The following is a 23533-nucleotide window of genomic DNA, read 5'->3' as shown; positions in this document are numbered from 1 at the left end:
TTTGGGACTGGATGAAGCGTCGTCTCACGCGGTCTGCACGTCCAGCACGAACGCTGGTCCAACTGAGGCGCCAGGTGGAAATGGCATGGCAAGCCGTTCCACAGGACTACATCCAGCATCTCTACGATCGTCTCCATGGGAGAATAGCAGCCTGCATTGCTGCGAAAGGTGGATATACACTGTCCTAGTGCCGACATTGTGCATGCTCTGTTGCCTGTGTCTATGTGCCTGTGGTTCTGTCAGTGTGATCATGTGATGTATCTGACCCCAGGAATGTGTCAATAAAGTTTCCCCTTCCTGGGACAATGAATTCACGGTGTTCTTATTTCAATTTCCAGGAGTGTAATTCATCTTTTTTTCTGAATACGTAGTGCTTTCCGAGTGTGTGGTCACACACGAATCTAAGAGCACAACGTAAATTACTGAGAATGAAACTAGCAGCAGTCGTCTTTGTAGTCTTGCTTATCACAAGTATTATTTATATGCGATCGAATCCTTAACAATAGTAGACAGAGATGAAAGATTCCCGCCATAATATTTTTAGAATATATCGCCATATATGAAACATTTTGATTCATCAGATGCGTGTTGTAAACTACAATGCACCTCAATAGTCAAGTTTTAGTCAAGTGAGTGTAGATAAACTATGTTGATAATTATAGTCGATCTAGAAGATTGTAGTTTTTAATCACAAAGCCACCTTGCTCAGCGCTGTGTTGTGTATTACGGTAATGACTGAACTTCAAATAATGATGTGTTCATTATCTATGTTACACATTCTTTAGGCAGAATTTAACCATATCAAAATGCGAATTCTTCCTGGGTTTATTTGCTACCATCACAAAATAATATATTTCAATTAAACTCGACTCTGGGATCTTATTATTACACGCCTTTCAAACAATGATAGAGTTATCCAAATGGTTCAAATGGCTCTGAGCACTATGGGACTTAACATCTGTGGTCATCAATCCCCTAGAACTTAGAACTACTTAAACCTAACTAACCTAAGGACATCACACACATCCATGCCCGAGGCAGGATTCGAACCTGCTACCGTAGCAGTCGCGCGGTTCCGGACTGAGCGCCTAGAGCCGCTAGACCACCGCGGCCAGTTATCCAAAGGGTAATTTCACCAATGACTTATCTTCTTAAAGATTGAGTGTAAACATACTGCATTTTTACAAATTACCTTATTCATCATTTTTTCGTTGTTCCATAGAGTAGAGTCGTATGATGTCAATTTGAGAGATAGCTGAGTTGTGTCAATATCTTTCGTCTCTGCTGCTGTCAGTTGCGTTCGGGCTGTATGTAATATTTGCTCTGCAGCTGTTGACACTCTGCCAGCGGTGTTTGCTCGACTGCCGAAGCTCGGTCCACTGTTCACAGAGTTATGTCACTCAATTAAACGAATTGCGCATCTGGGACAGCTGCACTGACCTCTGACCAATGTGGCGGAGGAGTAAACTCATTCGTTAAAATGCGATATAATGCAAGGCAATTTAATATATTTTGCTGTCATTCGCTGGAGGCATACTCGACGTTACATTTGTCAATTTCATGAACGGCGCTAACTTGAAAATCACAAGCAGTAGCAAATGAAATAATAACGTTGTTAACTATCAAAACACTTTAAACATTTTCTGTAATTAAATAGCGAAAATGATTCAGCTTTGTAAACCACATACAAAATAAATTGAAACACGTTGAAACAAAAAATTAACTGACGCGAAATTAGTTTCAAAATGATGAGTTACTCTAATTACGCCAAAGATGAAACGGCGCTATAGAAGATTAATGAGATCTTCATAGTTCATTAGAGTGCAATTATAAGCTTTCAAACTATTGTTTGTATGCTGGAAAAAGCAACAGAAAATTTCATCATTGATCTTTAAATGAGTCCAAAAGTAAATGAACAACAAATTCAAGTGATTAGAGACTTTCGATGGCTTATCTTAGGCGAAAAGTCTTAGTACATCCTACACTGCTGCTTCAATAGTGGGCACAAATATTTTAGATGGTTAATGGACTATTTTGTTGGACTCTCATAGACCAATATCATATTTAAAAGCGATGAACAGAAACTGTGAATTTTCTTTTCCTATTTTAATTTTTCATTTCGTGACAGCAACTATATGACGGGATACATTCTTTGATGAAACCCGGGAAGATTTTGCATCTGCTGTAACAACCATAGTTCCAAGAAACTTTTTAAATTACCATCTAGACAAAATTTTTACGCGCTGGGAGAGATTTGTGCATGTTATATGTGGTGTTGGCGCTTGAGGAGAACTACGCTACCTGCAATCACACAGAGGGCCATTATAGGTGTTGGTCAGAGGGACCCTGCACATAGCAGATTTTTTTTTTTTTTTTTGGAGGGGGAGAGGAGAGGGGGGCGTCTTCAGTCTTCTGACTGGTTTGATGCCACCCACCAAGACCTCTCTTGTGTCAATCTCTATATGTCAGAGCAGCACTTTTAACCTTCGTCTTCAATTATTCATCGAACGTACGCGTATTTCAGTCTCTGTCTTCTCCTCCGTTTTCCCTCCGCAGTTCCCTCTAGTACCATGAAAGCTATACGCTTCATGTCTCTTCTTCTTTTTAGTGTTTCACACATGTTTATTTCCTCGCAGATTCTACGGTGCACTAAGACTCGTTTCATCAATCCACCTTTATTTTCAACGTCCTTCGAAAGCACCACGTCTCAAACGCTCCGATCCTTTGCTTAACGGTTTTCCCCTCAGTCCACATTCACTACCACGCACTACAGTACTCCAAAGGTAAGTTCTCAGAAATTTCTTCCTCAAATTAAGGCCGGTGTTTGATATTAGTAGACTTCTCTTGGCCGGGAATGCCCCTTTGTCTTTTGTAGTCTGCTTTTATCTCCTCCTCGCTTCGACCATCGTATGTTACACTACTGGCCATTAAAATGCTACCCCAAGAAGAAATGCAGATGATAAGCAGGTATTCATTGGACAAATATATTATACTAGAACTGACATGTGATTACATTTTCACGCAATTTGGGTGCATAGATACTGAGCAATCAGTACCCAGAACAACCACCTCCGGTTGTAATAACGGCCGTGATACGGCTGGGCATTGAATCAAACAGAGCTTGGATGGCGTGTACAGGTACAGCTGCCCATGCAGCTTCAACACGATACCACAGTTCATCAAGAGTAGTGACTGGCGTATTGTGACGAGCCAGTTGCTCGGCCTCCATTGACCAGACGTTTTCAATTGGGGAAAGATCTGGAGCATGTGCTGGCCAGGGCAGCAGTCGAACATTTTCTGTATCCAGAAAGGCCCGTACACGACCTGCAACACGCGGTCGTGCATTATCCTGCTGAAATGTAGGATTTCGCAGGGATCGAATGAAGGGTAGAGCCACGGGTCGTAACTCATATGGAATGTAACGTCCACTGTTCAAAGTGCCGTCATTGCGAACAAGAGGTAACCGAGACGTGTAACCAATGGCACCCCATACCATCACGCCGGGAGATACACCAGTATGGCGATAACGAATACACGCTTCCAATGTGCGTTTACCGCGATGTCGCCAAACACGGATGCGATCGTCATTATGCTGTAAACAGAATCTGAATGACGTTTTGCCATTCGTGCACCCAGGTTCGTCGTTGAGTGCACCATCGCAGGCGCTCGTGTCTGTGATGTAGTGTCAAGGGTAACCGCAGCCGTGGTCTCCGAGCTGATAGTCCATGCTGCTCGGAAACGTCGTCGAAGTGTTCGTGCAAATGGTTGTTGTCTTGCAAACGTCCCCATCTATTGACTCAGGGATCGAGACGTGGGTGCACGATCCGTTACAGCCATGCGGATAAGATGTCTGTCATCTCGACTGCTAGAGAAACGAGGCCGTTGGGATCCAGCTCCTGAACCCACCGCTTCCAGACTTCACTGGAATAGTAAAGCTCTGGGGACGGGGCGTGAGTCGTGCTTGGGTAGCTTAGTTGGTAGAGCACTTGCCCGCGAAAGGCAAATGTCCTGAGTTCGAGTCTCGATCCGGCACACAGTTTTAATCTGACAGGAAGTTTCTTTGTCGCACTATTTTAGCATGTGCGTTGATAAAGTTACAGTGTAGTGACACACACAACACATATTCAATTGATATTTTCAATGAAAAGAAACATTAAGAGAGATCGTTACACGCTGTTAAAGATAGTGGTTCATGATAGACTTCAGTTGCATACGCTGTGCGGCTTCCGATCTCAGTAAGAAATGTTCGCGCCATCGGAGAATTCTGCCCGCTTAGGTGGCAGGCTTGAAAACCGATCGATACGTCCTCAGGGCATGGAAGTCACAAAGAGGCAAGGCCCGAAAGGTTTCCCCTCTCAAGAGGGCAAAGCGTTCTGCCCCATCAACCGGCGACAGTAGACATTGGCCGTGCGCCAGGAGACAAAGTGGAATGCGGGAGAGCTGCATCAATCCCATATCGTCAGATACTGTCAATGGAAATTTTTTACCGATACAGGAGAAAAAATTGGGAGAAATGGGGAGGCAGGTATGAAGTACAAATTGAACCGGAGAAAGAAGGAAATAGCAAGAACCGTTTATTTCGTTGTACGGAAACTTATAATGTAAGTTAACAGTCACTCCGAGGAGGCTCTCTCTCCGCCGGCGTGTGTGGCCGAGCGGTTCTAGGCGCTACAGTCTGGAACCGCGTGACAGCTAGGGTCGCAGGTTCCAATCCTGTCTCAGGCATGGGTGTGTGTGATGTCCTTCGGTTAGTTAGGTTTAAGTAGTTCTAAGTTCTAGGGAACTGATGACCTCAGAAGTTAAGTCCCATAGTGCTCAGAGCCATTTGAACCATTTATTCTCTCTCTCTCTCTCTCCGCCGTCGGTTGCAAGTCTTTCGTTGATCATGAAATGTTGATGACAACACAATAACCAGTCCCCGACTGGAGAAAATTTCCGGCCCGGCCAGGAATCGAACTCGGGACCCTTCCACTGGCATCTACCCACGCTGACCCGTAGCTACCGAGGCGGACATTTCTAAGTGTGATGCCCGTACAGCGAAACCTAAATTATTTAAATTGTTTCGTCTCTCGAATGACGGTTCGCCAACTGCATGCCCTTTGCGGTGACTTACATGATTGTGATTCCCCGACATTCGTCCTGCTAGTGGGAATGACCAATTTTACGTAGGGTAGCGAGCTTAAGTAGCATTTCCGAATGACAGAGATTACGTTAAAGTTTTCCACGTAGGGTTGATGGGGGCAAAGGTATGCACTTAACACTTTCCTATTCTTCCCTTCTGCTTTTCCGGATGACAATGAAAACTGTACACAATAGACATAGGATCATACTTTATTCGATACTGTAAGTTCAAGATTCCTTGCATGATGTACTAAAGTTATGTTTAAAAATATGTTACAAATGTATGGGCAAAATTGCACACAAAAAGAAATTATTATTACAGACTAAAGGAGAATTACAGTATTTGTCAGTCACTGCCATTATTAACTGGTGTATTGTTTTGCTATATCGAAATCACCACCATTATCACAGTCGTCATCATCATTTTCTCCGTCATTGTGATCGTATTAAATATCAAAACATGAGAATAACTTATAACTAACTTAAATACAAAACATTTTTGTTATAACCAGAAATAACACAATAACGTCTTCAGTCTGGTTTATTAAATCACAAATCACTTTTTAACAATTATGTTAGCCAAGCGTTTACCAGGGCTCACACTCAGAAGTAATGCAGAATTAAAGTTTGGTTATACCAATGTCCGAATGTGCATGGTGGGGTGCACGTCCCGTAATTATTCCCAAGTCCAGTGACGTTCAGTGAAGTCGCAAGATTTTCCGCCGAGCAGCCAGGTAGCCTCGAGCGCTGCGGCGAGTCATCCACAAGCAGCTGGAACACGGTGTACTGCACTTCCCGATGAGAACTGTCGTTTGCGGCGGCGGCCGGGTTTATACAGGGTGTTACAAAAAGGTACGGCCAAAATTTCAGGAAACATTCCTCACACACAAATAAAGAAAAGATGTTATGTGGACATGTGTCCGAAAACTCTTAATTTCCATGTTAGAGCTCATTTTAGTTTCGTCCACCTACGCTCAATGGTGCACGTTATCTATTTCCTACGGGATACTTTATCTGTGCTGCTAGAACATGTGCCTTTACAAGTACGACACAACATGTGGTTCATGCACGATGGAGCTCCTGCACATTTCAGTCGAAGTGTTCGTACGCTTCTCAACAACAGATTCAGTGACCGATGGATTGGTAGAGGCGGACCAATTCCATGGCCTCCACGCTCTCCTGACCTCAACCCTCTTGACTTTCATTTATGGGGGCATTTGAAAGCTCTTGTCTACCCAACCCCGGTACCAAATGTAGAGACTCTTCGTGCTCGTATTGTGGACGGCTGTGATACAATACGCCATTCCCCAGGGCTGCATCAGCGCATCAGGGATTCCATGCAACGGAGGGTGTATGCATGTATCCTCGCTAACGGAGGGTATTTTGAACATTTCCTGAAACAAAGTGTTTGAAGTCACGCTGGTGCGTTCTGTTGCTGTTTGTTTCCATTCCATAATTAATGTGATTTGAAGAGAAGTAATAAAATGAGCTCTAACATGGAAAGTAAGCGTTTCCGGACACATGTCCACATAACATATTTTCTTTCTTTGTGTGTGAGGAATGTTTCCCGAAAGTTTGGACGTACCTTATTGTAACACCCTGTATAAGGCTTGCTAGTTAATGGAGCCGTCGGCTGGGGTCGCTGTTTTCCAGGGAAAACCAATCGCAATGTTTCCTGGCGTAGCCAATTGCTGTGTGCTGACAAACGCGCGCGCGCGAAGGCGGCCAGCGATGGTAGCCGCGAGCCGCCCGGAGAAGTACGGCCAGCGATGTATTTCTCGGCCACGTAAGGGAGCGTGCGTGTGAAGACGGCCAGCGAAGGAAGCAGCGGGCCGCCCAGAGAAGTGCGGCCAGCGATGTATTTGGCGGCCGCGTACTGGAGCGCGTTGTTCGGTGTTTGTTAGAGGTGGTGTATACAACAATTTTAACACAAGGAACCGTATTTATTATTATTACTGAGCCTTTTCTTGCCACACTTTTGTGCAGTTTTCCCGATGCAGTCTGTATTCCTGTGTCGTCTTCGTTCCATACTCAATGGGGCAGAAAATTGTACTTAAACTGCAGAGTTTCCAAGTTGTGGAAAAGTTCCATTTGTGCTTTACTGAACCCCATTATCCTCGCGATACTGATTTCCTCGGGTTGTCTCAGGCTTACATCATTACGAGCGATCAATGAACGAGCCCAGTCTTCCCAGCCACTTGCCTTTCTTTATGAAACGGATAGTTTACGTAATTACCTTCGGCAAACTGACATACGAAATGTCGGAAGCGTTTAAACGTAAGGCCGTAGAACATTGAAACCGATTGAAATAGTGCTATGCCAATTCAGTTTCCTCTGACTCAGAAAATACTCTCTTGAAACTCTCCATTGATGCACTCCATAGCCTGCTTTAAGGCTTTTAAGTACTGTAGATTCATTAAATCCTAGACTTTTAGCTGCATTCGTAATGGATGATCCATTTTCTATTAGCTTCTTAGCCTCCTCTAACGTTTTAGAAGACAACGGCATGGAGTACGTCTTTTTCTCCTAGTTTCTGTAACACGAAGCTGAACCAGTCTTACACTGATCAGCCAGAATATTATGACCATGGACGTACTAACGATGTAGACCATTCCAGGCCATAGCAGCGTCGCCTCGCGGGAAATGACGTAGTCATACACACGCAGTGTGCATGTAGTATCAGTGAGCTTGCTGTCCGTGTGGAGAATGGGGAAGGCGCGCAATCTATCTGAATTTGACTGAGAGCAGATTGTGAAGGCCCGGAGGCTCGGCACGAGCATTTCGGAAATTGCACGACTTTCGGGTGTTCGAGAAGAGCTGTGGTGAGTGTCTTCAGCTCGTGACGAAAGAAAGGTGAAACCACGTCCAGAAGTCGTGGGGCTGGACTGACACCTGGTTGGACGGACACCCCTCATTACACATACCGGACGTCATAGGCTGGGCAGACTGGTAAAACAGGACAGGCGGTGAACTGTAGCGGAACTGACATCAGACTTTAATACTGGGTGGAGCACAAGTGTGTCCAAACACACACTGCACTGGGGTCGGCCGGAGTGGCCGTGCGGTTCTAGGCGCTACAGTCTGGAACCGAGCGACCGCTACGGTCGCAGGTTCGAATCCTGCCTCGGGCATGGATGTGTGTGATGTCCTTTGGTTAGGTTTAATTAATTCTAAGTTCTAGGCGACTGATGACCTCAGAAGTTAAGTCGCATAGTGCTCAGAGCCATTTTTGATGGTCGTTTTTTAGTGCAGCTGCTGGAACGTCTCAGGAAGCGACATACGCACGTGTGTAGGGACCTTGCTCGGGGAGGAGGAGGGGGGGGGATATCGATGCCAACAGTGACACTATGTCTCTGGCGTCTGTTCAGGGTACACTGGACTATTCTCAAGTTATGCACATACTGTGTAATAACATCAATAAAGTGATTTTAAGTGGACTTGTGTACATGGTGTTGGTGTTCAACATACGAAATTTTAGTCGGCCTCCTTAAGGGAGTACACTCGTAATTTTGGGACGCTGTAGATGGTGTCAAACCAGTCTGCCGCCGATGTAGGTTAGCCAGGGTGTGGCGCCTTTGCCAGTCAGCTGTACGAAGGTGACTCGACGTGGAGACGTGACAGAATGGCAGAAAGGAGCAATTGTGTTTGGACGTGCTCATTAACACACTGCAAATGGAGTTGCCCGATTTGTTGATGCACCAGCGGTAATTGTCCAACATGCGTACAAGGAATGGCGAACCACCAGCAGCCATGGAAAATGACATAAGGGCGGTGGTCGTAAAACGATTTTAAGCGGCAGAGGCCGAGGACGTGTATCTAGACTTACCAGTTACGTACAATCGATTTCAAACCCGACAGGGTACATCTCTGTCGGTGGATTCAGGTCCAGCTCAACCAGATCCCGAGCGAATATTGGAAAGGGAACTGCATGCAATGGACATTTTGAATGAGGTGCTTAGCAAAAGGCACGTCCTCAGTGTGACAAGAAAGACCGTAGAGTGGCTTACTGGCGGTATATAGTGCGGTCCGAAGCGGGTTTGCTTTTAAAATGATGAGAGACGTCGAGTTCACCCACACTAAATGAGGAATGTAGCCCGCAGAGTATGGAAGGTGTAGTTTAGGACGGTAGTAGTTTCACGCATTATGACTTCGACCTAGCCATTCATACTATCGTGCACAGTGATAAGAATATTTATTTCAACATTCTCGAAGGCGAAGTGTTGCGCTTTCGTCTATATCTTCATGATAAATGTGCTGTAGACTCTCTCTTATTTCAAGACGTCCACAGCCATGTTCACACGGCTGCACATATACGTTGTTTGACGAACACTCAGGCATCCTACCATGCATCGGCTGGCGCACTAAATTACACGATCTCAGTCCCAGAAAAAATGTTTCGGAGTAGTTGAAACGACGGATGAAATGCCGCAGTCGATGACCCCGCAATTTCGTAGCACTGTGTAATCATTTAGTGGTTTCATCTGGAATGGCATACGTGAAGAAATTTGGGGACTCACTTCCCTTCCAAATTGAGGCCATTCTCAAACCTAGAGGCAGTGTTACACGGTATTACCGTGCTGTCCCTGCGGGCGATTAATTTTTATTCGTTGAGCCTGAGTAACTGGAGGAGACGCCGCTCGAAATAACCTACATTGCGAAGTGGTTTTGTGGGAATAAACAGTATTTTTTCCAAGGGAGCTCTATACTTGATTTTTGTGAGGATTTGTGGCGCTGCTAAAATTCCACAGGACAGTAAAAAGAGAGACAGTCTGAGAACGAATTGAGATTGTAGTATTGTATGTCCAGTTCAGTGGTGTCGGATTTTCGAATTAAGCTATGTGGAATTGGATTGTTCCAGGAAGTGATCAACTGCATATGAGATGTAGCGTTTTAACCTTGTTTCACGCGTTCAAGCGAGGCTAGCGACGGTATAGCAATGCAGAGAGTTGTCTCGGGTTCAGTAATTAATAGCTGTTTCGCCGGCACCCACGCAAGACAACTACTTCGTATATCGGGATCGTGTACTAGTGCGTACTAATCGCATCATTGAGCTGTTCAGATACGGAGTAGCGGATTGTTTGGAGCGGTATAGAAATTAATAGAGAAATCGCCACTTGATGGTGGGTCATTTTAAAAGTGAAGCAAATATGTAAGCTCGGTTATCCCAGCGCGGGGTTAAACATTTTCACAATCAGAACACATTGTCTACATTTTTAACGCAGTTTCTTACTGCCCCCCCCTCCTTTTTTCCAACTGCTACGGACTGCAATGTACCAGTAACACATTGGAAAACATCAGCAGTTTGTATATGAAAATTCTCGTAGGATTTAATTCTTTTCGAAGCTAAAGATTTTGCTGTTAACCGTTCATAGTCTCTAAAATGACGACTATAATTATTAGAGACAGTACCTCACTGGTTCTCTCTCCTGCTTCTTATTTTATTTCCTTTACTTCTTTACTTGCGTTTTTCTGTATGACTAGTCTAAAGAAAAATCGTTTTCTAATCACAAATAGGGGAGAGTGTGTACTTGGGCCATAGCGTAACTACGAACACATGTGTTTCAGTTTACTGACCAAGAATCACATGAAGGAAGGGCCGCTAGAGACCGTCATAAGCAGTTTCTAGCATTTTCTACCGTTTTTGCTGCTGTGAGACATGAGGTTGAGTTTCTTGCAGCATTTGCATTAAGATTTCTACATATTTAAATGCTATTTTTAGGGCGTTAATTGTCCAGTTATAGTGTTTTATGGTGAAGAAAGTTCTGTAATTTTTGATAGTATTTACATCATGTGTGGGCGATTAAAACATAATTAATCAGATTAAACTTATCTATTACGGATGTTTTAGAACCTGTAACTCTATATTCAGTGTAAATAGTTAAAACTACAAGAAGTCACTTTCTTGAAATAGTTGTTGATTCATTCCATGAGCCAGATTTCGAACTTTTTCAGTCTCATATTCAGATAGCGTACAGAAAGTTACACAGCTGTTTCAACAATAATGCTTGGTGCTGGCTCTATGACAAGAAGATAGAACATGGTTTATTACATCGTCATAAGTATTGTTTATCTTCCGATTTGGATCCAAAATTTAGTTTTGAACTTACTGCGACATTATGGGCAGCTTTTATTTCGTATCCACTTGTCTGCTTCCATCGCCATGGCTATTTTATACATATGTCCTGTGATATCGAAACGTTGCTAGCATCCAACATGTGCCATACAACTGTTACTTGTTACAAAGATCTTGAAACAAAGAAATGTTACAGGTCTACTTTGCTCAGTGATATTATTTGGTTTTTGTTTGCATGTGTTAAAGTCGATGTATGCTCATAAATTGACTGTATTATATGTTAATACACGAACAGAAATGAGACATCAGATCATTTGAAGTTTGATCTCGTATTAATTAATTTTATTATTTAATTTATTTTGGGCTTTCATATCAACGCCAGTTTCGGTTAAAGTGTTTGGCGATCCATCGACTTTAAATAACAAAAAAGAATTATCGAAAGGAACGTTAACAGCCTTCCTCGACATATAGAACAGTGTATTCCACGGGCCGCAGCATCCAGTGGGATGCTTATACGCATGCTGTGTGTTTCAGGACAAGCCGTGGGTGTTCGCACATCTGATGCAGCTGCAGCGCCGCCTGGGAAAGGAGAACTTCCCGCTGATCGAGCAGACCTTCTACCCCAACTACAAGGAGATGGTGAGTACCCCACTGCTAGCAACTTGCTTGCGCCTTAGACGACGTCCCGAACTGACTTCATCAGTGATGACGAGAGTGAACAAGAGAAAAGAATAGTACTTGGACGCGTGCCTCAGCTGAGGACAGGAAGACCAGATTGAGCACTTGACGCAGTGGATGCTCACATCAAGCTTCAGGTCAACGACGATGAATATGGTCCCGACCACATTCGCGATCCTTTCTCAAACACATCCCTCCCCCAGCCAACACCTGGATTACCAACTTTCACAACCGCTGCCTTTCCTTACCCTATTTCCCCTCGGTGTGTAAGACAGTTAAAGTCCACCCTTCCAAACCCCATTAACTTCTGCTCAGTCCTGATAGCAACAGACATCCCTCCCCCAGCCAACACCTGTATTACCAACTTTCACAACCGCTGCCTTTCCTTACCCTATTTCCCCTCGGTGTGTAAGACAGTTAAAGTCCACCCTTCCAAACCCCATTAACTTCTGCTCAGTCCTGATAGCAACAGACATCCCTCCCCCAGCCAACACCTGTATTACCAAATTTCACAACCGCTGCCTTTCCTTACCCTATTTCCCCTCGGTGTGTAAGACAGTTAAAGTCCACCCTTTCAAACCCCATTAACTTCTGCTCAGTCCTGATAGCAACAGACCCTTCTCTCTCCTTGATTTCCAAACTAAATTTCTTAAGCGTACTGTACTGGAGTCCCTCGAGAAATTCCTGACAAATCACAGTATCCTCATTCCAGAACAGTCTGGATTCCACACCGAGCGTTCCACAGACCATCGGTCCCTCCGCTCGATAGAGTACATTTGTACAGCAAAAATTCAAGGAGTTTGCTCTAATGGTGTATTTAGAAAGGCTGTTAGTCGCGTCTAGGATGATAGGTTGTCCAGAACACGTGTTCAAGATGGTTCATTTGTTCCTGAAAGCGAGGTAAATCTTCGTCAGGAACGACAATCATTGCAGCAGCATAAATCGTTTACGCGAGGGATGTCCAGAAAGCAATGCACTGCATTTTTTTTTTCTCAGCCGAAAAAAATGCTACAAATACGAAACGTTACGTATGTATTATTTGAGGTCGCCTAAGTGAGCGCGCCAAATCTCCCTCACTTCAGACAGATAGCATAGCTGCAGACCAGCTTCAAAATGGCGTCTGTGTGTGATCTGCGTTACAAGCAACGTGCCGTCCTTGAATTTCTCTCTGCAGAGAAAGAGACTGTCGGGAATATTCACAAATGTTTGTGCAAAGTCTATGGAGCATCTGCTGTCGACGGAGGTACAGTTAGACGCTGGGCACGGAGGGTGAGGCCATGGGAAGGCCGTTCGGCGGAGCTCCACCATTTGCAGCGGTCGGGGAGACCGTCCAAGGCTGTCACACCTGACATGTCGCAGCGAGCTGGTGTTGTCTTTCGCGAGGACAGATGCATTACGACTCGGCAGTTGGCGCTGCATCTGTCAATCAGCAAATGAAGTGTCGATGCAATTATCTGCACTCTTGGATATTCAAAAGTGTGAGCAAAGTGGGTCCCGTGGTGTCTAACGGTGGATCACAAACCGCGCAGAAAAAATATTTGTCTTGATTTGTTGCAACGTTTTGAAGCTGAGGGGGAGGCCTTCTTGTCCCAGATTTTGACAGGTAATGAAACATGTGTTCATCATTTTGAGCCCGAAACAAAACCACAGTCGATGGAATGGCACCATTCCCGCTCCCCACAGAAGCAACTGCTTCCTCCGGTAAGGTCATGATCACCGTGTTCTGGAACTGTGAAGGTGTGATCCTCACTGATGTGTTGCCACTAGGCGGTGCCATTAATTCAGAAGCATATGTCAACACATTAACAAAACTCAAGACGCGCTTTCGGTGGCTTTGGCGCCACAGCAACCAATGAGATGTTTTGCTGCGAAGTCCGGGGACTGCTGAGCACATCGCAAAACATGGTTGGACAGTGTTACCCCATCCACCATACAGTCCTGACCTAGCCACCTCGACCTTCCACCTGTTTGGACCTTTAAAGGATGCCCTTCGTGAAAGACATTCTAAGGACGATGAGGAGGCGATTCACACAGTGAAGCACTGGCTCCGTCACCAAGACAAGGATTGATACCGACAGGCCATACACGCCCTTGTTTCGTGCTGGAGGAAGGCCGTAGAACAGGACGGAGCTTACGTCGAAAAATAGGGTTTGTAGATAAAACACCATTCTTTCGTGTGTGTAATTCTCATTATGATCAATAAAGAATTGTTGAAAAAAATGCGGTGCATTATTTTCTGGGCACTCCTCGTAGTTGGAGTGTCACATGGTTCCGCTGAAGGAACATGGCAACCAAATTATGTCCTTCTGCTAGGCAACCTTTCTTGGAAACAGAATAATATATGTCGTTTTTCCAAACGTTACTTACGTTTCATTGCCCCGTTGATGTAAGATTAACTGCTACTAGAAAGAGAACAAGTACGTATTGGTACAATTATCATCAGTCTCTTCCCCCATTCAGCGTTTTAATTTATTTTCTATTTAATTTTACGCTTCTTCACATACCTTCATCGGGTATTCTAGATTATTTTAAACGCTGTTTCGATAGAAAATGCGCTTTACATACAAGGGTTACGGGCCCAGATGCCCAAGAGCTTGGCGACGTTCTGTTTGACACGAGCTGTTATTCATCACAACTAAAAAACTGCTGACAATAGAAATAAAAGTAAAATCCTGAAGTGTGTATTCGAGGTAGCGGACTTCATGTCCGTAATTCATAGGGCTTTCATTGCATTATTGCCTCCCTTCGTGTTTGGCTATTGCTTAGCTAAATAAAAAATGTTATTTATACAGTGATTCATATCCAGTGCCAAATTGTCAAATCCGATGTGACTCCAGCGTTAGACGAAAGAAAAAGCACACAACCTGCAAGAGAATAATACCACTTTCGTGTTCATATTACATGTCCTGTTGTATGAAACACAACAGCAATCTTATGGATATTCTGTAGTGCTGAATAAAACCATAATAGAATACCACATAGGCAAATATCGTCCAGAATTAGCTCTTCCTTCAAACACAACACTATGGTTTCTTTTTGGAATATCATTGCTCCCTCTCTCACCATCTTAAGGTGAAATTACTAACGACTTATTCTCGTCTTTTTGACTCGATAGTGATCGTTAGAACAAATACCATTGACTTCTTCCTCTATTTTTAGCTCCCCTGCTAACACTCAGTGGCTGAGACACTAGTCTAGACGTCAGAGGGCTCGGGGTTACAATACCCATCGGGTCATCCTGACTCACGTTTTCCTTGGCTTCTCCTAATCGCTTAGGACAAAAGCCAGCATGTTTCGTATGAACAGGCTACTGGTGATGTTTCTGCCTATTGTGAGACAGTGCTCCAATGCTCTGGACGTAGATGGAACATTGGAAAGTAATCCTCATTCCTTCTTCCACGAATTATTCACAACTACGAAAAACCTGCTCCTTGATAACTGTCAACCTAACTGAAATCAGTGAAAGGGTAGCTCCGTCCTTACAGTGAATTTACAACATCTGCTAACATACACTATTGACGATTAAAATTGCTACACTACGAAGATGACGTGCTATAGACGCGAAATTTAACCGACAGGAAAAAGATGCTGTGATATGCGTTGCCTGGTGAAACGTTGTTGTGTTGCCCCGTGTAAGGAGGAGAAGTGCGTACCATCACGTTTCCGACATAGATAAAGGTCGGATTGTAGCCTACCGCGATTGCGGTTTATCGTATCGCGACATTGCTGCTCGTGTTGGTTGAGATGCAATGACTGGTAGCAGAATATGGAATCGGTGGGTTCAGGAGGGTAATACGGTACGCCGTGCTGGATCCCAACGGCCTCGTATCACTAGCAGTCGAGATGACAGGCATCTTATCCGCATGGCTGTAACGGATCGTGCAGCCACGTCTCGATCCCTGAGTCAACAGATGGGGACGTTGCAAGACAACAACCATCTGCACGAACAGTTCGACGACGTTTGCAGCAGCATGGACTATCAGCTCGGAGGCCATGGCTGCGGTTACCGTTGCGCTGCATCACAGACAGGAGCGCCTGCGATGGTGTACTCAACGACGCACCTGGGTGCACGAATGGCAAAACGTCATTTTTTCGAATGAATGCAGGTTCTGTTTACAGCATCATGATGGTCGCGTCCGTGTTTGGCGACATCGCGGTGAACCCACATTGGAAATGTGTATTCGTTATCGCCATACTGGCGTATTACCTGGCGTGAATGGTATGGGGTGCTATTGGTTACACGTCTCGGTCACCTCTTGTTCACACTGACGGCACTTTGAACAGTGGACGTTATATTTCAGATGTCTTACGACCCGTTGCTCTACTCCTCATTCGATCCCTGCGAAACCCTAAATTGCAGCAGGATAATGCACGACCGCATCTTGCAGGTCCTGTACGGGCCTCTCTGGATACAGAAAATGTTCGACTGTTGGCCTGGCCAGCACATTCTCCAGACCTCTCGCCAAATGAAAATGTCTGGTCAATGGTGGCGGAGCATCTGGCTCGTCACAATACGCCAGTCTCTACTCTTGATGAACTGTGGTATCGTGTTGAAGCTGCATGGGCAGCTGTACCTGTACACGCCAACCAAGCTCTGTTTGACTCAATGCCCAGGCGTATCAAGGCCGTGATTACGGCAAGAGGTGGTTGTTCTGGGTACTGATTTCCCATTATCAATGCACCCAAATTGCGTGAAAATGTAATCATATGTCAGTTCTAGTATAATATATTGGTCCAATGAATACGCGCTTATCATCTGCATTTCTTCTTAGTGTAGCAATTTTAATAGCCAGTAGTGTAGATACAAGGAAAGGATGTACGCAGTGACGTAAAACAAATCGACAATGAAAACGTTTGTTCTCTGCTTTGGAGATCGACTGAATACTCCTCGGTCCGAAGTGTTACACAATATTGCATTCTTTATGTTACATCTTTTATAATAGGAAATTAACGGGTTAAAGGAATACACATTTTTGTACAGACTGTAGTTCTGTCCAACACTGCTCAATGAAAAGCAACCTACATTTACGAAAGTTTACTTGTCAACTGGTCATGAATGCAATGGAGTAACGTTTTCTTCGTGCAATGGCCTCTTTTATCATGTAGCTGTGAAAATTTCAAACTTCATACGCTAACTACAACCACAGTTAGGAACGAAATTACATAAGTCAACTATAAAGGCCTGAGTATCGACGGTGATAAAGAAATTATTTTACAGCTCTTTAATGACTCTTCAAACGGTATTTACTGAGAGAAATGCGACCACGTTTTACTTCCTTGAGTAATCGGTTTCGAATAAGGACGATCTCCACGGGACTAATAAAGAAGGCATGAAAAGTCACCTCGAGCAAGAAATTTTTGGTACTTTTGGAAATTTCATTAAATACAGGACATGCCATCATACAGTGTGTCTTTAAAGACTACCCTATATTGGCTCCTGGCCAGTTGTATCGATTGTTTGACTATCGACAATTTTTCATATCTCCATTCGCAATGCATTGGGAAACGGAATCGTAGGAGCAAACTAAAACATTCAGGTCTTTTGTCTTTCAAAAAAGTGAAACGGTGATGCTACTGGATGATACGACTAAGAGAGGCCGGCCGAAGTGGCCGTGCGGTTAAAGGCGCTACAGTCTGGAACCGCAAGACCGCTACGGTCGCAGGTTCGAATCCTGCCTCGGGCATGGATGTTTGTGATGTCCTTAGGATAGTTAGGTTTAACTAGTTCTAAGTTCTAGGGGACTAATGACCTCAGCAGTTGAGTCCCATAGTGGTCAGAGCCATTTGAACCATTTGACTAAGAGAGGTTTATTTTCTATAATTATCGAGACGTATGAGAGTTGTTTCCTATGTTAAATAATAGACATTCTTACGACCATTACCTATTTAGAATAACAGTGCCATGCAAACATAGTGCAAGAACTATAAGACCCTTATCACACTGTTAAAGATCTTTGTTAAATCTACGATCACGCTGCAACTTCTATAGAAGATGTCATCAGCGAAACCCAGTACATCGTCAACTATTTTATCAATAATCTTTTCTAAAATATTTTTGACAGCCTCAGTTTACAGCAATGGCTTACAACCTTTCTGAAACGATGCAGTTGCACCCTCAGTGTTACTGGATATTTTCTATTAACCACACTCTCAAACATCCTCCTCCCCATGACCAACTTTAACGTCTTTAGAATGAAAATAAAACTCTTTGACAAATTTTATTTTTAAAATTATGACAGATGAATGATATTTACTTTTTGTGGGCATTTTATCAATCTACGAAGTAATGAGTCAATGAGACAATTGGTCCTGCTTACTAACAAGCTTTTTCCTATTTGAGTTGTTCTAAATCAATGTCCGTCATAAATCTTGGTCCAAATCCATGCACTTCCTGGTTTTTATTTTCGCTCCTATAATAGTAAACAACCAGCTTTTACATGTATAAAATAATCTTGAATTTCACGTTTCTTGAAAATTTGCTGTGTTCTAGCAGGTGTGTGTGTGTGTGTGTGTGTGTGTGTGTGTGTGTGTGTGTGTATGTGTGTGTGTGTGCTGGAATGAATGTTGAAGCAGTTCCTGGTGCATCGCGAGTGCTACCTAAAACTCCTTCTCTGCTCCTTCTCTGGTAAGAAAACTGATTATCCACAGTGAGCGTGGATACTTGTTACAAAACAATTTTTCCCTACACTACTCTTCTCCCCAGCGGTAACTGCTTCGCTTGCACTGTGCACCAAAATTTAAAATTAACTAATTGAAAGTGTGCTTTGTGTCTGACCAATACAATAATAATAATAATAATAATAATAATAATAATAATATGGCTTTTGGAACAGACAAATGTAAGAAAAATAGCATAGTCAAGGGAAAACACACTAAACAAGAAGATTACATATTGGATAACGACTGCGACTGCATAGAAGCGATGGAAAAAACAGATGCCTATAAATATCTAGGATACAGACAAAAAATAGGAATAGATAATACAAATATTAAAGGAGAACTAAAAGAAAAATATAGACAAACAAAAATACTGAAAACAGAATTGACAGCAAGAAACAACACAAAAGCTATAAATAATTATGCTATACCAATACTGACCTACTCACTTGGAGTAGTGAAATGGTGTAACACAGACCTAGAAGCACTCAATACACTTACACGATCACAATGCCACAAATATAGAATACATCACATACATTCAGCAACTGAAAGATTCACATTAAGTAGAAAGGAAGGAGGAAGGGGATTTATCGACATAAAAAACCTACATTATGGACAGGTAGACAATTTAAGAAAATTCTTTATATAACGAGCAGAAACTAGCAAAATACACAAAGCAATCACTCATATAAATACATCGGCTACACCACTGCAATTTCATAACCACATCTACAACCCTTTAGATGACATAATATCAACAGATACGAAGAAAGTAAATTGGAAAAAGAAAACACTACATGGCAAGCACCCGTATCATCTAACACAGCCACACATCGGTCAAGACGCATCCAACACATGGCTAAGAAAAGGCAATATATACAGTGAGACGGAAGGATTCATGACTGCAGTACAGGATCAAACAATAAACACCAGATATTACAGCAAGCATATTATTAAAGATCCCAATACCACAACAGATAAATCCAGACTTTGCAAACAACAAATAGAAACAGTAGATCACATCACAAGCGGATGTACAATACTAGCAAATACAGAATACCCCAGAAGACATCACAATGTAGCAAAAATAATACATCAACAGCTTGCCTTACAACATAAACTTATAAAACATGTTCCCACATACAAGTATGCACCACAAAATGTACTGGAGAACGATGAATACAAATTATACTGGAACAGAACCATCATAACAGATAAAACAACACCACATAACAAACCTGACATCATACTCACCAATAAAAAGAAGAAATTAACACAACTAATCGAAATATCCATACCCAATACAACAAATATACAGAAGAAAACAGGAGAAAAAATTGAAAAATACATCCAACTGGCTGAGGAAGTCAAGGACATGTGGCATCAGGATAAAGCTGACATTATACCAATTATACTATCAACTACAGGAGACATACCACACAATATCCACCAGTACATCAATGCAATACAGCTACATCCAAACTTACATATACAACTACAGAAATCTGTAATTATTGACACTTGAACAATTACCCGAAAGTTCCTAAATGGAATGTAACATATACCGTACAGTTAAAAGGAAGTCACGCTTGATCAAGGTTCCATTTTTAACCAGACATAATGTCTGAGACAAGAAAGAAATAATAATAATAATAATAATATTCTGTGGAGTGCTACAGTAACCTTAAGTAGTTACTGTTGTTTCGTGCTGTCAATTAGTTCATTTATATGTTTCGAAGTGAGTAATGAGGCAATTTATGGTCTACTGCAGGAACTATCTAAAATCTAGAGAACACATTTAAACAAATATTTAGTGTTTATTACGTGTAAGTCTAAATTTTCCTGTCATGGTAGAAAGCGCAAAGTGAGCGACCTATGTAAGTAATCTGTAATCCCCATCGCATAGCGTCAGGCATTAATGCTAGCAATTGAGGAGGAGTAATTATTGAGAATAACTAATTATTCATAACTTATATAATTAATATTATCATTTAAAAGTAATTTCTTGATAAACAGCTCCTTTTTGTTTTCACCTCTCAGAAAATTTCATTTTATACCTCAGTGGGTAATTGGCTCCAGGTTGAGAACTACTAGTTCATAGGATAATTACTAAGCAGCGTACGTTAGCCGCCGGGGTTCACATACTGAAATATATAGGAAAATTCATTAATTTTTTTCTCGTTTTCTATATGTTCTACAGTATAATACAGAAAATAGTTCTCATACCTCAAATATAATCTGATGATGTCTAATTGCACCCCGTAGTTTGCTACTAAGTCTCTGAAGGACAGTGTAATATAGTGAGTGTTATTTTGTCACAAATTAACTTTACTAAGTCCTCTAGAAGCACTGTAAAGTGTCTTCAGATACTCGCATTGCCTTTATAGAAATGAATGTTCCTGATTGAAAGAAAGCAGCTTTGGAATTATGGTAACGCACAATAACTTTTGGTAGCTAAGTGCAGTAACTTCTGTTCTCAGTTTTAAGTGATTTTATCAACAGAAAGCAGTAGGGGCGAATTTTTCGCGAATTAAAACTAAAACGAAAATTCTGACTAGCAAATGTTAAAAAAAATGCATGGAGACAAATCATTCAAAAATTTGCAGCACAAAACGCAGTTGACTGCGAGTAGCGTTGCAGTATCTACGAAGGGCATGGTGTGAACAATGAACCGCGAAGCAAAAACAGTGCAACGAGACACCCACCGTCTCCTGAAACCGAGGCGCTGAGTGTGCAGACTCGGAGGGAGCACAGCGCAGCTGCCTTCCGCAGAGACGACGGTGGGAACGAACAAAGCTCAGGCATTTACAAACTGAGGAGAAGCGCTACGATGGAAATTACCAAATCTAATCGGGATTTTAGGCATCAGCTGTTGAACAGAAACGGCGGAGATTTCTGTAGCAGAGCAGGTTACAGCCATGGGGTCGAATAAAATATTAGCCATGAGTACCTGGTCCGCTAAGGAGGGAGAGGATGTTTACTGGAGTTGCACCAGAAACTAGCACTTGTGTCCGGCGCGTCTCGCGGATAGAGTGCATCTGATACTCTTGCTGGTGGTCCGTTCGTCGTGTGGGACGTAATGCTCCGGCACCACCTTGGTGCTGTAAGATGTGAGAGTGTCATGTGCTAGTTCCGGATTTCAATTCACTTTACTTCTGTTAACGTCCATAACAATAGAAAAACCGAAATACACTGGACGGTTTCTCACTATAGTTACGAACACGGAACTGTAATGACTCGACGCACTACGACAAGAAAATAGCTGAGTCCTAGATCAGCGTCTCTGCGTGTATCGCAAGGATATCCAAGACAATGGGCTGCAATTTACAGGTCCTGAGTATGCCCATAAGCACACACCGTAATTCAAAGGTACATCCGAGAGGCTATTTGTGGATACTGGCTAGGGGTTAATCCGTACATGTCGCATTGCACGCCCTGAATTAGACACTTGTGACCATTTGGTTAAATTGTCTGGCTGATGGCAAGTTTATGAAATACAAAGTTTATGTAACATATAATAACACTAATAATAATATCAGGGACTAAATCAAAGACCCATAAATGATGTAGGCCACACAGTTGCGATTTGGTTAGAATAATGTTTGGTTCAAATGGTTCAAATACTCTGAGCACTATGGGACTTAACATCTGAGGTCATCAGTCCCCAAGAACTTAGAACTACTTAAACCTAACTAACCTAAAGACATCACACACATACATGCCCGAGGCAGGGTTCGAACCTGCGACCGTAGTGGTCGCGCGGTTCCAGACTGAAGCGCCTAGAACCGCTCGGTCACACCGGCCGGAGAATAATGTTTATTCGGAAGGCAAACTAATGGCGAAAGTGGTCGTATTTAGAATTACTATTACACTCGAGCGCATATCCATTTGACGCAGTTCGATCATTCACTGTCTCATCGTGAATTAAAAGTCCAACACTCCACCTTGTTAACTACGCGAAAAGGTATTCACACGAGGCGCACGGCTGCTCACCGCTCAGAAACTAAGTCCCGTGATACCACACAACACGACATTTTCTAAGTCGTTTCACTTCCTAGCTACGTAAAGACCGACCGTCCGCTTTAGCGTCTGCGTCGGAACTCTACTCTTTGGTGTCTCCAGCCGAACTGTCCGCTTTCGCGTCTGCATCCGCACTGTCCTCTGTACCTCCCCGGCTGCATTTCAGCGTGCCGAATGTCCTCGCGCAACTGACTAGCGCAGTTCCCTTTCCTGAAGCCGTCCATCTGATTGAATACAGCTTATTCTACATTATTTTACATTTTAACATATTTAAATAATCAAAGCTTGATTACTTTCACATTCTAAATAAAGTAACAGTAAGTACAATTTTCTTCTTAGCTTTGAATGCCGCAGCCAGTAGCCTTGCACCAATGTGCTTTCTGATAAATAAATAAAGAACAAAAGTAACTATTATGCACTAAACTCTACAACGAATATTCTAATAACTAATGATTCAATAAGGTGTCATGCTGCCATCGTTCAATGTGTTTTGTGTAGAGGAAATGATGATCTGATGCTTAACTGTAAATACTGATAATTTAAATTTACTGTATCTTTTAAACAAAGAAAGTTACAGAGTTGATATTTAAACATTTGTCCTTTTTAATGATGGGCTTCTATATGAAATGTCGATCGTTAGGATCGATCAAAGCGTTCAGATTTTAGCATTCAGGTCTTTGTAACAAAACTCGATAATTTCACTTTAACAGTAAATTCTAAACTATTATAGATATGATCAACATTCAACTATTATTGGGATCACCAAGAAAATTAATGGAGGATGGCAGATTAAAATTACTGCGGCTTGATTCCCTGCACTACTCCAAAAAATGTTCAAATGTGTGTGAAATCTTAAGGGACTTAACTGCTAAGGTCATCAGTCCCTAAGCTTACACACTACTTAACCTAAATTATCCTAAGGACAAACACAAACACCCATGCCCGAGGGAGGACTCGAACCTCCGCAGGGACCAGCGCACT

At 42.8% G+C, this 23533-nt stretch overlaps 1 protein-coding gene across 1 annotated transcript in view; it reads left to right on the top strand.

Annotated features, from left to right (window-relative positions):
• LOC124804705 (synapsin) overlaps nucleotides 1-23533 on the top strand; it is a 744296-nt gene that overhangs the window by 187961 nt on the left and 532802 nt on the right. The window contains exon 3 of the mRNA XM_047264964.1: nucleotides 11729-11833. Coding sequence (XP_047120920.1) covers nucleotides 11729-11833 — 105 coding nt within the window. The remainder of the gene's footprint in view (nucleotides 1-11728; nucleotides 11834-23533) is intronic.

The sequence above is a fragment of the Schistocerca piceifrons genome, chromosome 7 (assembly GCF_021461385.2).
Source record: "Schistocerca piceifrons isolate TAMUIC-IGC-003096 chromosome 7, iqSchPice1.1, whole genome shotgun sequence".
In the NCBI taxonomy this organism is placed as follows: Eukaryota; Metazoa; Arthropoda; class Insecta; order Orthoptera; family Acrididae; genus Schistocerca; species Schistocerca piceifrons.
The sequence above is the reverse complement of the archived record's forward strand: the minus strand, read 5'-3'. Positions and strand labels throughout refer to the sequence as shown.